This window comes from Anthonomus grandis, chromosome 3 (assembly GCF_022605725.1).
Source record: "Anthonomus grandis grandis chromosome 3, icAntGran1.3, whole genome shotgun sequence".
Classification (NCBI taxonomy): Eukaryota; Metazoa; Arthropoda; class Insecta; order Coleoptera; family Curculionidae; genus Anthonomus; species Anthonomus grandis.
The window spans coordinates 8,270,582-8,284,880 of NC_065548.1; the positions used below are offsets into that span (position 1 = coordinate 8,270,582).

The 14,299-nt window shown below is 31.6% G+C and overlaps 1 protein-coding gene across 8 annotated transcripts in view; it reads left to right on the forward strand.

The window, feature by feature from the left end:
- The window catches only part of LOC126734302 (fat-like cadherin-related tumor suppressor homolog), a 450,385-nt gene that overhangs the window by 268,487 nt on the left and 167,599 nt on the right, over positions 1-14,299 (forward strand). For all 8 annotated transcript variants that reach the window (XM_050437862.1, XM_050437863.1, XM_050437865.1 and 5 more), the window contains exons 15-16: positions 4,803-4,864; positions 12,431-12,586. In XM_050437862.1, coding sequence (XP_050293819.1) covers positions 4,803-4,864; positions 12,431-12,586 — 218 coding nt within the window. The remainder of the gene's footprint in view (positions 1-4,802; positions 4,865-12,430; positions 12,587-14,299) is intronic.

Sequence of the window (14,299 nt, forward strand, 5' to 3'; positions counted from 1 at the left end):
TTGAAATTACCATAAAATAGGTGTTCAGTTAAATTACGTCAAGAATATGTATAGAAAATATTGGAATTTTGTGATATTCCTTAGTCGTACCCCTTCTTCGTGTAGTCATCCTTTAGTTGTACCCCTTCAAATTTTTTTTTATTCTCACTACTTATAATTTTTTGGAAAACGCTAAAATAGGTGTGTTGTTAAATTACTTCTTGATTATGTATGGAAATGTCAAAAATATAATTTTTACTGGTTTTCAGATATGGGTATTTTATGAAATTTTTGGAAAAAAAACTTTCCATAAAATAATTTTTTCTCAAAATTCTATACATACACTTTTTCAAAAATATTGAAATAGGTGTCCCGTCAAATTATTCTGGAAGTATGTATAGACATTTTCAAAATTTTATTTCCACTGTTTTTTGAAATATGGGCATTTTGTGAAATTTTTGAAAAAAATCGACTACTCCAATAAATGTTTTTTTTTTTCAAAGTTCTGTAAATTTTTCGGAAAACGCTGAACTAGATATTCAGTTAATTTATCCTAAGAAAACGTGTAAAAATTTTCAGAATTTTATTCCGACTGTTTTTAAGTCACGGGCATTTTGTCAAATTTAAGAAAAAAAACAAACCTTTCCTAAAAGTTTTTTTGTCAAATTTTGTTGATTTTTTGAAAAACGGCGAAATAGGTGTATAAATAAATTATTCCCAGAATTTATTTAGACAATTTTAAAATTTAATTTTTACTGGTTTTTAAGATTCAGAATTCAGCAACAAATAACAAACAAACTTCAACTGCCTGGAATATATGAATAATTATGACAAAACCTAAACATCCTGGAAGAAAGTAGAAAAACTCGAAGAAATATTAATTTTTAGTCGATATCTCCTTTCATTCAAGGAAAACCAATATCTCCCTTGCTAAACAAAAATATAATCTATTTCTAATTCATTTCTCATATTTTAAAACACTTCTTTTCGAATAGATGCACATTCTGTAATAATCTGTTACCGAAGATCATCGAGTGAAGCTGGTAGCATTTTAAACACAACAATTCTTAACTGACTCTGGAGAAAAAAGTCGAAGGGTGTTAGATCTGGTAATCTCGCCGGCCATTACATTGGACCTCTTCTCCCTATTCACTTATCTGGAAACGCTTTATGTTAAAATTGCCTCACAAGAAGAACATAATAGAGTGGCGTTCCATTTTGTTGAAAATATTGTAATAAATCTTCGTTTAGGTTTCTACCTCCATGAATATCCAACTGATTTTCTACTAGTTCAACAATTTTAGGTTAAACAGTGGTTTCCGACATTTCCAAGTAAGTTTCGCCATTAATAAATAGAGGCCCGACAATAGTCTCAATATTCCCGCCCACATATTGATTTTTTGTGAATACTGTGTGTGTCCTTCATTTATCCAATATCTACAGTTGTGTGTACCAATTTATTACAAAGTGTGCATCTATTCCAAGATAAGGCTTTCGGAAGGTTAGAAATAACATTAAAAATAATATTTTTGTTTAGCCCAAAATGGAAAGCATTTTGAGGATCTAAATAAATAAAACGAAAATTACTTTTACCGCTAATTAAGCCTATGTTTAAAATGAATACATTTTTGTTTTTGGAAAAAAAATTAACTATCTAAAAGCAATTTAAAATAATATTCAATGCCAGAGAAATATGAAGAAGTACCGAAAAACCTCAACTGCATGGACCTTAACTACAAGTTCTTTAGTAAAATAAGTAAAATTTTCCAGGCAATTGAGGCCTTAATTACAATTGAAAAAAATTCTCTTAGTTTATATTGTATTTTAAATAATTTTAACTTTAGTTCCAGTCCAATAGGTCCTGGAGATCCCGGTTTCCATTTTCTCCTTGGGGCCCAAAGCTCCTTCTCCACCATTTTTACCTGTCCTTTTTCTTCCGTAATCTTAGGTCCTCTCAAACCTGCTAGACCAAGCGAGCCTCGATCACCTAAACAAGTAAATGTTTTTGTATGTACATTTTTTAATTAAATTGCTTCTGTTGGCTTAGTATCATTTGCTTCTAGTCCTGCTCATATCTCCTGGCCGATATCTCCTTTCAGTCCAGGAAAACCAATACCTCCCTTTAAGCCTGTTTTTGTCTCCTTTTATTGCAATTGCAATACTTGGAGGTTCTCTTTCCCCCATATTCTCATTAATTCCTGGATAGAGAAAAAAATTAAAACTCTAAGTCTCGGTCTCAAAATATCTTTTTATATCTATTAATCAGGTAACATGTTTCGCTAATAATGCATCATCAGACCTACAATAAACAGAAAAACACACGTAACTACAATAAAACCTTACACTAAAACAAAATCAAATATTAAAAATTAGTTAAAATTACCTTATAGCTAGATGACCTGACAAGTACTGATTAATAAAATTTAAATCTGAGAATACTTACATACCTTATAATAAAAACAATAACACGGCACAAAAATTCAACAAAAAATATAAAAAATATAAAAAGGAAAAAACGTGACAGGTGTAGTGTATTTGAACCCACGCTCTAAAGTCGATCTCGGTGAAACACCAGACCGTTAACCACACGGCCAGCCCTGCTTATGAATATTAGAGTCAAAGGCATATATGCGTATCGTGAGCAGAAACAAGAGGTTAGATAAGATTATTAAAGATAAGTCCTGGCTCAAAGGTGAAAACATCATTAACGCATGTCAAAATTGGACTCTTTTTGGCTTTGGTGATTTCCATTTTCTCCAAGAGATCCAACTTTTTACCCTTAGGGCACTCCTGAACAATGGAAACATTTTCAGGGACGGAAAAACTATGACCCGTTGATAATAAATGGTTAGCAAATGCTGACTTAGTTTCTGTGGTGTCGGTTCCCTGAACTTATTAACGAGGCTTAGGTGTGTGATATTAGGTTTAGGTGTTAGGTGATTAATAGATATAAAAAGATATTTTGAGACCGAGACTTAAAATTTTAATTTTTTTCTATAGTTACGTAGGTCTCTTTGAGATAATGGACGAGTTCTTTCAATTCCTGGATAGCCTTTTGGGCCAAAAGGACCCGACATGGCCTTTAGTTCTGGAGATCTATTGTGTTAATATACCAAATGTATCAATATTAATATTGAATTAAATCTAAGTAAATATATATAAACTTACCCGCTAAGTCCTGCTTGACCCTTGTTACCCTTCTCTCCAGTTAAGCCTGGTATTACAGAAAATATTCCGTCATCCTTCAATTAAGTCAGACCATCGCTTCTGTACATCCTTCCAGGAATTCTTGGAAGTTTTTTGTCTTCCTTAAAACCCGTAAATCCTGGAATACCTGTGTCTAACGACTTACTAATCTTTAAATCCTAGTATTCACGGCGCTTCATGGAAAATTGATATACCACAATAAGTTCAACTATTTGGAAAATATGAACAATTATGACGAAACTTGAACTTCCTGGAAGAAAGTAAAAAAACTGGAAGAAATATTGAGTTTTAGTCGATATCTCCTTTCAGTCAAGAAGAACCAAATTTCCCTTTATGCTAGTAAATCCTAGTAGCCCCCTATATCTCTTTTCTATGTCTTTATTAATTATTCTTGGAGGAGCTGGTTAGTTTTTGTCTCATTTGAGTGTAATTGCGATTCTTATAGGTTCTTTTTCTTCCATATTCTCATTTATTTCTGGATAATCTTCTGGACAAAAAAAACCTGGCATGGCCTTTACTCCTAGAGATCCATGGTATCTATATAATGAGTTGAAAACTTTCAATGCAAATATCTCAGAAACTAAAAAAGTTGGTACAATTAGGTACAAGTTATACAGGTAGGAAAAACTACAACCACCTTAATTTGGTTATAGGGTGAGTCACCTCTTGGACCCGATGCACTCCAACCCCATAATTTTAAATGGCACCACATTCCGTTTCAGGCTAATCTATTTTCAAGCTCATTTCTCACATTTTGAAACACCTCTCTTGGAATAAATGCACATTTTGATCCGTTACCGAAGATCATCGAGTAAAGCTGGTTACATTTTAAACACAACAATTTTTAACTGACTCCAGAGAAAAAAGTCGAGGGTTATTAGATCTGGTATTCTCGCCGGCCATTCCATTGGATTTAGAAATGCATCATTCAAAAATTGCCTCAATAGAAGAACATAGTGTTGATTATTTTTTGGAATAACATTATTTTAACTATGTAGGAGCAGTTTAACAGAATATCAATTGCCTGGAATTTATGAAAAAGCTCTGGAAAAACTCCTGGACTGCCTGGACCTTAACTGCAAGTTCTTTAGTAAAATAAGTTAAGGTTTCCAGGTAATTGAGGTCCGGAAAAAAAGAACAAACCTAAGATAAATGTTGATTTTGAAATGTTGACTTTTATTATCTAAAGATGACTTCAATTACTATTTTTTTTTACATAAAATGATTTTTTTTATATAAAGGTATTTGAGGCTCCATTTATAACGAAAAAACTAAAAAAGTGATCAAATGCTATAATTCTAAATGGTTGCCAGAAATATTAATTTATCTTTAATTTTTGTCATATAAAGTTTTTAATAAAAGCAAAAGTATTAACTCTTAAGCATAAATTATTAATATTTGAAACTGTTAAACATAATCAGTTATATATAGTCACTGCTGCTATAAATAATAGGAGAAAAATCAAAAATTTGCTCAGAAAAAAGCGAATCATTAAAAACACAGCTAATTACAAAATAAACATTTCACAGATCAATTTAAATTATAACAATATCACAAACCTATAATTTTTATTATTTAATTTTTTTTTATTTTAAAATTGAATGTATTTCTTACAGGCGAAATAACGACGACCTCGAGAAAACTAGACAGAGAAACCCAAGACGAGCACATCTTGGAGGTAAGTGCATTTGCTTTTTAAAGCATTTAGTTAATATTCAGCACATTTTAACTTTCTCTAAAAATATCCTCAACTTCCGGAATATCATGCTTTGCATAATGTAAAAGTTCCCTTCGAGAAAAAGGTTTTTCCTTTCCAAATTAAAGTTATTTTAACATGAGAGTTTCGCGGTTTAAGTAATTTTTTATAATTCATACACTAATTACTATTTACTTCAACCTAAAAAAACAGCCTCGCTATTACCATTAACCCGCGCATCCTTGGCGACAATTAAGACAATTAACAGGCAACTAGTCTCGAGTTCTCATTTAGGGCTCCCTTAGTAGACGGCAAATTACACAAACTTTAGATGTTAGTTTTCACCTAAAATTCCTGAGAATTGTTATTAACCTACCCGTCTGCCTTTGTTGCGGCACAATACGGCGTAAAATTGATATGTGTCATCGAAAAACGATTTATGTGATGGTGAATTATATTTTGGACCTTTTCCTTATTATCCCCATTTTTTTCCCTATTCCTATTTGGATTTATCCAGGTTTAATAGGCACTAAGCCTTTTGTGGCATTTTATTGAAATCATCAATAAAATCTATCATTTAACTACTTTTCCAGATGATTTGGTATTCCAAGTTCTCTGGAATTGCGGTTAAGGTTCCTCTGTTGTACTTCATTCAATTCAGGTATTTAATTTTTATGTCTTTTTTCTTGCCTTGGTCCAAAATAAGTCGCAGAATTTTGCATATATTGGTCCGTTTATCTAATTTTTTCCCCTTAACCATTTTTCAAAGGACACTTTTGTCCTTTTTTGATTTTTAATCCTTTTTGGTTCATTCCGGTAAAAGCTAAGCAATAAGCACTACATTAAATGCGCTTATAAATTTATTTATCTACCTTTCTAGAGGATTAGGTATTCCAAATTCTCTGAAATGGCTATTAGGACTCCTCCAGACTATAATTCATACAGTCTAGGCATCTAATTTATCCTTTTGTCTTCTTTCTTGTATTAGATTTTAAGAAAATTTTGAATTTTCATAATTTTTTAAGCACCTTTTTCTCCTAAGCTACTTTTCCAACGATTTTTTTGTGTTTTCCATTTTCCTTCTCTAGCTGATCCAGATAGCATAGGTCTTGACTGATATTAGATATCATTGGATATTACATTGAACTAGTCTTAAAAATTTATAGCTTTTCCACCTTTTCAGATAATTTGGTATTCCAATTTCTCTGAAATGGCTGTTACGAGGTCATCCATTGAGCTCATGTATTTAATTCATTTTTATGTCCTCCTTCTTGAATTTGTCTAAAATGGATCGGCTTTAGATTATCGAAATTTTGGATAATTTTGAAGCTTTAAATCCATTTTAAGCAAATTTCCAGTAATCATTATTTTTACACCTTTCTCTCCTTTAAGCTACTTCTCCAAGGACTCTTTTGGATGTGTTTTCCATTTTTAAATTTCTTTTTTTCCCTGGTTAATCCATGTAGCGCATAGGTCTTGATTGACATTAAATATTGTAGAACATTCCATTGAAATCATTTCACAAATGACGTTTATGCACCTTTTCAGATAATTTGGTATTCTAAGTTCTCTGGAATGGCTGTTAATTCCTCCGTTGCACTCCATTCAGTCCAGGTATTTAATTAATTTTTATGTCTTCCTTCTTCTTTTAGTCCCAAGTACATCAGTAACTATGGAATTTAGAGGTTGCATTAAGTTCTTAATCAATCGTCTCTTCCTCGATAGTTCTATCAAAAGACTCTTTCTAGGAACTTCCATGTATTTTATGTTATTCTTCAATTGTTGATAGTTCATCCTGGTTTATCTTTCTACTAAAATCAAATTCAAAAGGTATACTTTATACGCTTTTCCAGATAATTTTGTATTCCAAACTCTCTGGAATGCATTTCAAAATTGTTCTAATGGGCTCGATTTCTACCAGGATCTTGTTTTTTTTTATTGCCTTTGTTCCTGTCATATTCATTAAAAAGTCAACTGTTCCAGGGACATACATACTCATTCTTTGTCTTTATTTTAATTTTTATTTAACAATCAGCTTTAACATATAATATTTACTTAACTTTCCAGATGATTCTGTGGTCGAAATTTCCTGGAATGTGTTTTAAAATATCTTAAATCTGCGCTATTCAGACCAGGATTTCAATATTTTCATCTTGTCTTTGTCCCAAACGATTCAGTTAACTTTTGTACAATTCATGGCATGTCATAAACATTTGAATTTTTTTTTACTGTTCTTTTTTTCCTGGTCAATCCAGGCTATTTAAACGAGTATCCTTATTGACCTATTATTTCTAAAATAAATCATTTATCAACTTTTCCAGATGATTTTGTATTCAAAAATTCCTGGAATGGCCTCAAATAATCTTCTGACCCAAGGTAATCAGGTTAATAAATTGTCCCTTTGTCCAATCAGATTGACCTCTCTAATTAATTCAGTTATTTAATTCATCCTAATGTCTCCCTTCCTCATATTTGTCTCTTATTTTCACTGCCTTTTGCATTTGTTAATTATTGATACTCTTTAGTTTATCGAGGTTGTGATTGGTCTTAAGCCGTCTGTGACCTTCCACTGAAATCATTTTTAACATTTATTATTTTCATACCTTTCCAGACTATTCTGTAATTAGAATTTCCTGGAATGTCTTCTAATTTATGTTCTTCAGGCTAAAACTTCAATTTTTGTTTATATCTCTCACCTTGTATTGGGCCCAAATGATATAATTAACGTTTATGCAATTCATAGCATGTCATAATCATTTGAATATTTCTTTACTTTAAGCTCTTTCAGAGACTTTTCTTCTTTCCTGGTTAATCCATTCTCCTTTGACGAATGCACTTATTAACTTTTTATTTTTAAAACATATCATTCATCTACTTTTCCAGATGAAATTGTATTGAAAAATCTCTGGAATAGCCTCAAAGAATCCTCTGATCCAAGCTATTCAGGTCAATAAATGAACTCTTTAGCCATACAGATAGACCCGCTTACATTAATTATTCCCTCTACATACTATTGCCAACCATATTTCTCTCTATGATGTCACATAACAAATTTATCATAAATCCACTGTTTACGCATTAAAAGTTAAACCGAATGGTATTTTAAATTAAAGCCAACATTCAATATTCCTAATGCGGCATGTATTATATTAAGCATTAAATCAATGCCGTTCCGACTTTGTAAAATATCGGCGCCATATATTGACCATTCGCAGCCCAAAATTAATTTTAATTATTAAGGTAACAAGGGTTTACAATTATAATTGTATCGGTTTGATTAATATCTACGTATGTATTAGTTTAAATGGCCACGGTTTAAAGTGGAAGCTTTATTATTACTGGGTTTAATGAGTATGCATAACTTAAATGGACACGGTTGTCGGATTATGTAAATTTAATATTTTATTATGTATGAAGAAGCGATTTGAATGAATTTTTTTTTAAAGTGTATTTGGCTTTAATATTAGTAAATATATGAGCAATTGATTTATTTATATTTTATTAAAATTTTTATGGAGCGAGCACGTTTTATTATCTCACTTTGTTTTGTTTTATTTATTTAAATTTTGCCTCTCATGTGGTACAGTTAGTTTTTTAATTATTAAACATTTTTATATACCCATTACTTTTAAATAACTGAATTAAATATTCGTAGTCGCAAGAAGAATTCAGAGTGTCAGTTTGTCAATGGTTGGAACAATGTATAGAACAAAAGTGTTTGAAAATTTGAAAAAGGAAGAGAAGAGCCTAGATTAAATGAAAATTCAAAATTTTCTTCATTCGGTTTAGATCTTGAAGCAAACGATAAATTTATTCAAAATTTCAAAAATCTGTGGTTGATTTACATTAGACTAAGCCAAGAAGAAAGATATTAAGATAAATTAAATACTTGGACTGAATGGAGTGTAACGGACGAATCGTAACATTCATTCCAGAAAACTTGGAATACCAAATCATCTGGAAAGGTGGATAAACGATACATTTCTAAGATGATTTTAATAGAATTTCTAATAATGTTTAATGCCAAAGAAGATCTATACTACCTAAATAAACCTAGGCAGAACAGAACATTACAAATGGGAAACACGTATAAAAGACTCCTTGGAAAAGTGGTTTTAAGGAGAGAATAGTCTAGAAATAATGACGATTGAAAATTTACTTGAACTCCATTTAAAACTACGAAAAATATCAAAGATTTCAAAAATTGGGACTGCAAATTTGGGACTATGACAAGAAAAAAGGCACAAACATGAACTAAAGACTTGGACTGAATGAAATATACCGAAAGAATTTTAACAGTGATTCCAGGGAATTTGGAATACTATATCCTCTGAAAAGGTGGATAAACGATACATTTCTGAAATGATTTTAATGGAATGTCCAATAATGGCTAATGCCAATTATGACCACTGTTACCCGGATCCTCTAGGGACGAAAACAAGATTAAAAATGCAATATGTACAAAAGACGCCTTGGAAGTCTGGCTTAGGGAAAAAAAGCCTAGAATGAATGAAAATTTAAAATTTATTTAAAATCGATTTAAGGCCTGAATCAAACCACACAACTATTTAAAATTTCGAAAATCTGTGACTGATTCATATTGGACTTAGATAAGAAGAATGGCATAAAGATGAGCTAAATACTTGGACTGAATGAAGTTCAACAAAGGAATTTTAACAGTCAATCCTCTCTGGAATACTAAATCATCTGGAAAGGTAGATAAACGAGATGTTTCCAAGACGATTTCAATCGAATATCCAATAATGTTTAATTCCAATCAAGACCTATGCTACCTGGATCAACCAGGGAAGAAAAGAAAATGAGAAATTGCTAACGTATATAAAAAAAAGCCCTGGAAAACGTGGCTTAGGGGAAAGAAGAGCTTAAAAGCAATAACAATTTTAAAATTTCTTTCATATCGATTTAAAGCTAGAAGCAAACCACAAAATTATCTTAAATTTTGAAAATCTGTGACTGGTCCATTTTGGACTTGGATAAGAAAAAAGGCATAAGTATGAACTAAATACTTGGACTGAATGAAGTACAATGAAGACATTTTAATAGCAATTCCAGGAAAGTTGGAATACTAAATCATCTGGACAGGTGGATAAACGATATATTTCCAAGATGATTTCAATGGAATATCAATAACCCTTAATGTCAATTATGACCAATGGTACTCGGATAAACCAGGGAAGAAAAGAATATTTAAAATAGAATACGCACAAAAGAGTCCTTGGCAATCTGAGTTAGGGGAAAGAAAGGCCTAGAAATAAGGAAAACTTAAAATTTTCTTAAAATGGATTCAAAACAGAAGCACACCACAAAATTATCTAAAATTTCGTAAATCTGTGGCTGATGTATTTTGGAGTAAGACAAGAAGGAAGACATAAAAATGAATTAAATAGTTGAACTGAATAAAGTACAATGAAGGAACTTTAACAGCCTTTCCAAAGAAGTTGGAATACTAAATCATCTGGAAAGATGGATAAACGAAATATTTCCAAGATGATTTCAATGGAATATCCAATAATGTTTAATTCCAACAAAGACCTATGCTACCTGGATCAACCAGGGAAGAAAACAAGATTAATAAGTCAAGTATAATTTTGAAATGATGTATTTCTGTTGTATAATATCTGTAAGTAAGAAAATTATTTTTTAAGATAGTTGAAATTCTTAGATATATGAAGACTTCTGAAGTTTTTTAATATGGAAGATTCACGGAATTAAGATAAACCGAGAGCCCTACCATTTATTTAATATATTTTAACAAAAAAAATAAATTTGAATAAGAATTCTTTAAACATAGAATAAGAACATCATGATTAAATTATAGCAAACTGTCAAAAATCTAAACTCTTTAAAAAAGCAACTACTACTTACATTTCCTGACCATTTAAAAAAGACTGGTTAAATTTAAGAGAAGTTTATCTTGTCACCATAAACCCAATAGAGATGATTCTCAATATTCGATCTATACATACATCGGCCTTATTTTAACCAAATTATAAAACTACTGGGCCCCCTAGGGGCACATTTCGGTACACCCATTAATGTCGGGGTTATTAAAGAGTTAACCTTTAAATTTTCCCTTTTCTCAGCAGCTAGTGCTCGCTGAATAATACAGGCAGTTAATTAAGAATTTCACTGAGTAACGCCTGTAGCCTGTAGCCGAGTTTTATAGAAGGGAGGCCCCATAAAACCCGGTAGCTTCCTCCGTTACAAAGATAATAGGAATTATCTGACGGCTCGTTTTAAGACGCCCAAGTGATTATGTTATTGGGGGTGTTATTAAGTCTTAAATAGGGTGAAGAATTTTATGTTAAGGAGACCGATTAATAAGAAATAGATAAATATGAAAACAGACGATGCATTTTAGAGGATGGCTTGGAAAAGAGGATGGGCAAGATGTTATGCAAATATTCAATGAAATTTCATGAAACAAATAATTGAAAATTTGAATACTCATCAGGTTTTGTATGAAACTTTCGTAAGACTAATAAAATAGTTTAGAAACTTTTAATAGGATCAAGATTTTTTTGTTTTGTTTTTTGTTTATTAAAAAATTGTGTGGGAATAATTATTTACAAGACAAAAAAGAAAATTCCCAGATTTAAGGGAAGCTCGTAAGGAACACCGTGCCATCTGGAGAAAAATAAAAATAAGAAAAGGGAAAATTATTAATCTTCATGTTTCTTTGACGGATATCTCTTATACATGTGTCAAAATCGTCAAAACTGTCAAAATCGTATATTGCAGTGTGACGTCACTTCCGGCTTGCAATTCAAATATTGCCGCCTTTTTACGTTTACTAATAAATTCCGTGGGAATATTAATTTACAAAAGAAAATTCCCAGATTTGAAATCGTAAGAAAAACTACCTTAGAAAGGCGAAAAATATAGTTTTTAATTTTTTTGACGCTTGTAACCGTCACATGTCAGAACTGTCAAAGTTGTCTGTTACAGTCTGACGTCACTTCTGGCCCACAAGTCAAATAGTGCCGCCTTTTTTCGATTTTTTTTTTCATAGAAAATTAAACATCGGATATGACCGGCTAATCGGAATAAATGAATACGCTCCACGTTAATTAACTGATATTTCCCGACGGATCGGCCGGTTAACGGTGGACTTCCTACAGAAAAGCGCTCCGACGGTAATTTATCATAATTTTAAATCCGCCGGTCTGAGCTCGCTCTTAATTTAGTGCTTTTGTGTTAAGGGATAATTATCGTTTGCGATAAGTCACTTTGCCCGTACCTTCTGGGAGTCTCCTTATTAGTATAAATTTAAATAGAAAAAGATTAAGCGGAGCTTAATGGGGCAAGAACTCATACAAACCGAAGGTTTAAGGTGGGAGTTTAGGTTGAATAACCGACAGTTTCTACCTGATAAGTGTATTTTATTTTATAAGGTGGAATGACAACGATTAGGAGCCACATTGCAATTTTCGTGCGATGAAAATCTCACTTCTTAATAGATGTATCCCCAAAGTGTATATATATTTGATATTCATGTTTAATTAAACCCCTTCTTCTGGCTTACAGATTTTGGTGCTGGATAATGGTACTCCATCCCTGTCTTCAACCACGAGGGTGGTGGTAAAAATCGAAGACATCAACGATAATTCTCCGGAGTTCGAACAGGCTTTCTACAGCGTCTCCATACCGGCTAATGGGAATTACGATAAGGCCATGTTCCAGGTTAGTATTATTAGAGTTCAGTACCATAGCATTAGTGAATATAATTCCAAAGTCTTAATTAAAACTGCTTTATCAGCAATAAAACAATATACGACTGGTGCCGTATAAAAAACAATTAAATTTGTGCATAACTTAAACTGATATGACGCCCATATTTTTTATTTAGGCCCCATTTTCAATTCACTTGTGGCCTTCTATATTTACACTAATAATCCCTTAAACTATATAGTTACTTGAGATACTACAACTATACCTTCTTAGCAATTATAATATGCATAATACACACATAGAGGTACTATAAAAGATATCCCAGTACACATGCAGTAATTTAATTAATTGTTTGACACAATGGGAATCTTGTGCGACAATGGCTCTATTGCATTTACCTCTCTCACTCTACCACCCTCTATCCCGTCAAAGGGTGTGCAATAACTATCTATTAGGCACACGACGTTAACTTGCGTCGTATTGTCTTAACCTCGAGGAATTCGGGAGGGGTTTAATTAGGATTGTTGTTAAAGTGAGAAGCACATATTTGAATTACAATTGGGGGATGCGATTTTATTTTTTTAAGGTTATAAGATCTAAGAAAGGAGTTTTTTATTTGGAAAACTATGAATGAAATAATGCTTATCTAAAATTATTAAGTCAAGGGCAATATTGCAGTGGAAAAATTTGTATGCACCTTAATAGCATATTTTTATAAATGTTATCAAATGTGATGAAGTATTCCTATAATATTTACTAAACATTCATTCACCTAATTGTTTTTTAATACTTCAGACATATTTTAATACTCCCAACTTAAGCTGTGTTAAATCATTAATTTTTGACCACGTTTTTACCCTGAAACTCATTTGCTGGTATCCCCTTGCATAATTTTAATGGATATGAGGGTCAATATTCATTTTCATTTTAACCAATAACGGTTGGTACGTAATAAAATTGACCAAAGTATTGCAAAACTTTAATAGATAACTTAGCCCTTTTCCTTTTTGGTTTATTCCTTTAATTGCGTAAGCTTCTACCATGTTTTTTAATTAAATTATTTTAAATTAAATTCTATATAAATTCAATAGGTAATAGATTTTTAGTTTCTATTGGAACTTTTACAAGCATTTCTCGAACTCAAAAGGCTTTTGAGGTACAAGGAACGTTTGTATATTACATTATCCAGAGAGAATAAACGATGTAATAATTTTTTAATTATTCAATCAAACTGCGCATGACAAAGTAGCCATATTTAGCGCATATACTAAGTAGCTTATACTCCCAAAAATAAAATAAAAAAGAGTGGCACTGTATATTTATATAGGGTTTATCGAAGAGAGACGCACTATTGCAGGCTCCTGTATATTTCTGTATTTCGTATTTTGTAAATGATATGTTTAACCGATATTGCAAAATGAATAATGGAATATGTCTGTCAAAATTTCAAATTACAGTGGCTCCTGATTTATACTCAAAAATGCCCTTAACTAATAAAAATCTTAATATTGCATTATGTTCTTCAAATTTCATAATTCATGGATCTTGTTGGACAAAATTACCTCTAACTCAAAACCTTATTAAGGTACAAGTAGCTTTTATATATGTACTTATTGGATAAGAAACACCCTTTTTTTGACAAATAGATCCTTACGTATATTCCAAAATAGAACGCTAAAAAAAATCCTTCAACGTTTAATCCAAACCCTTTAGTACTCAAAACTT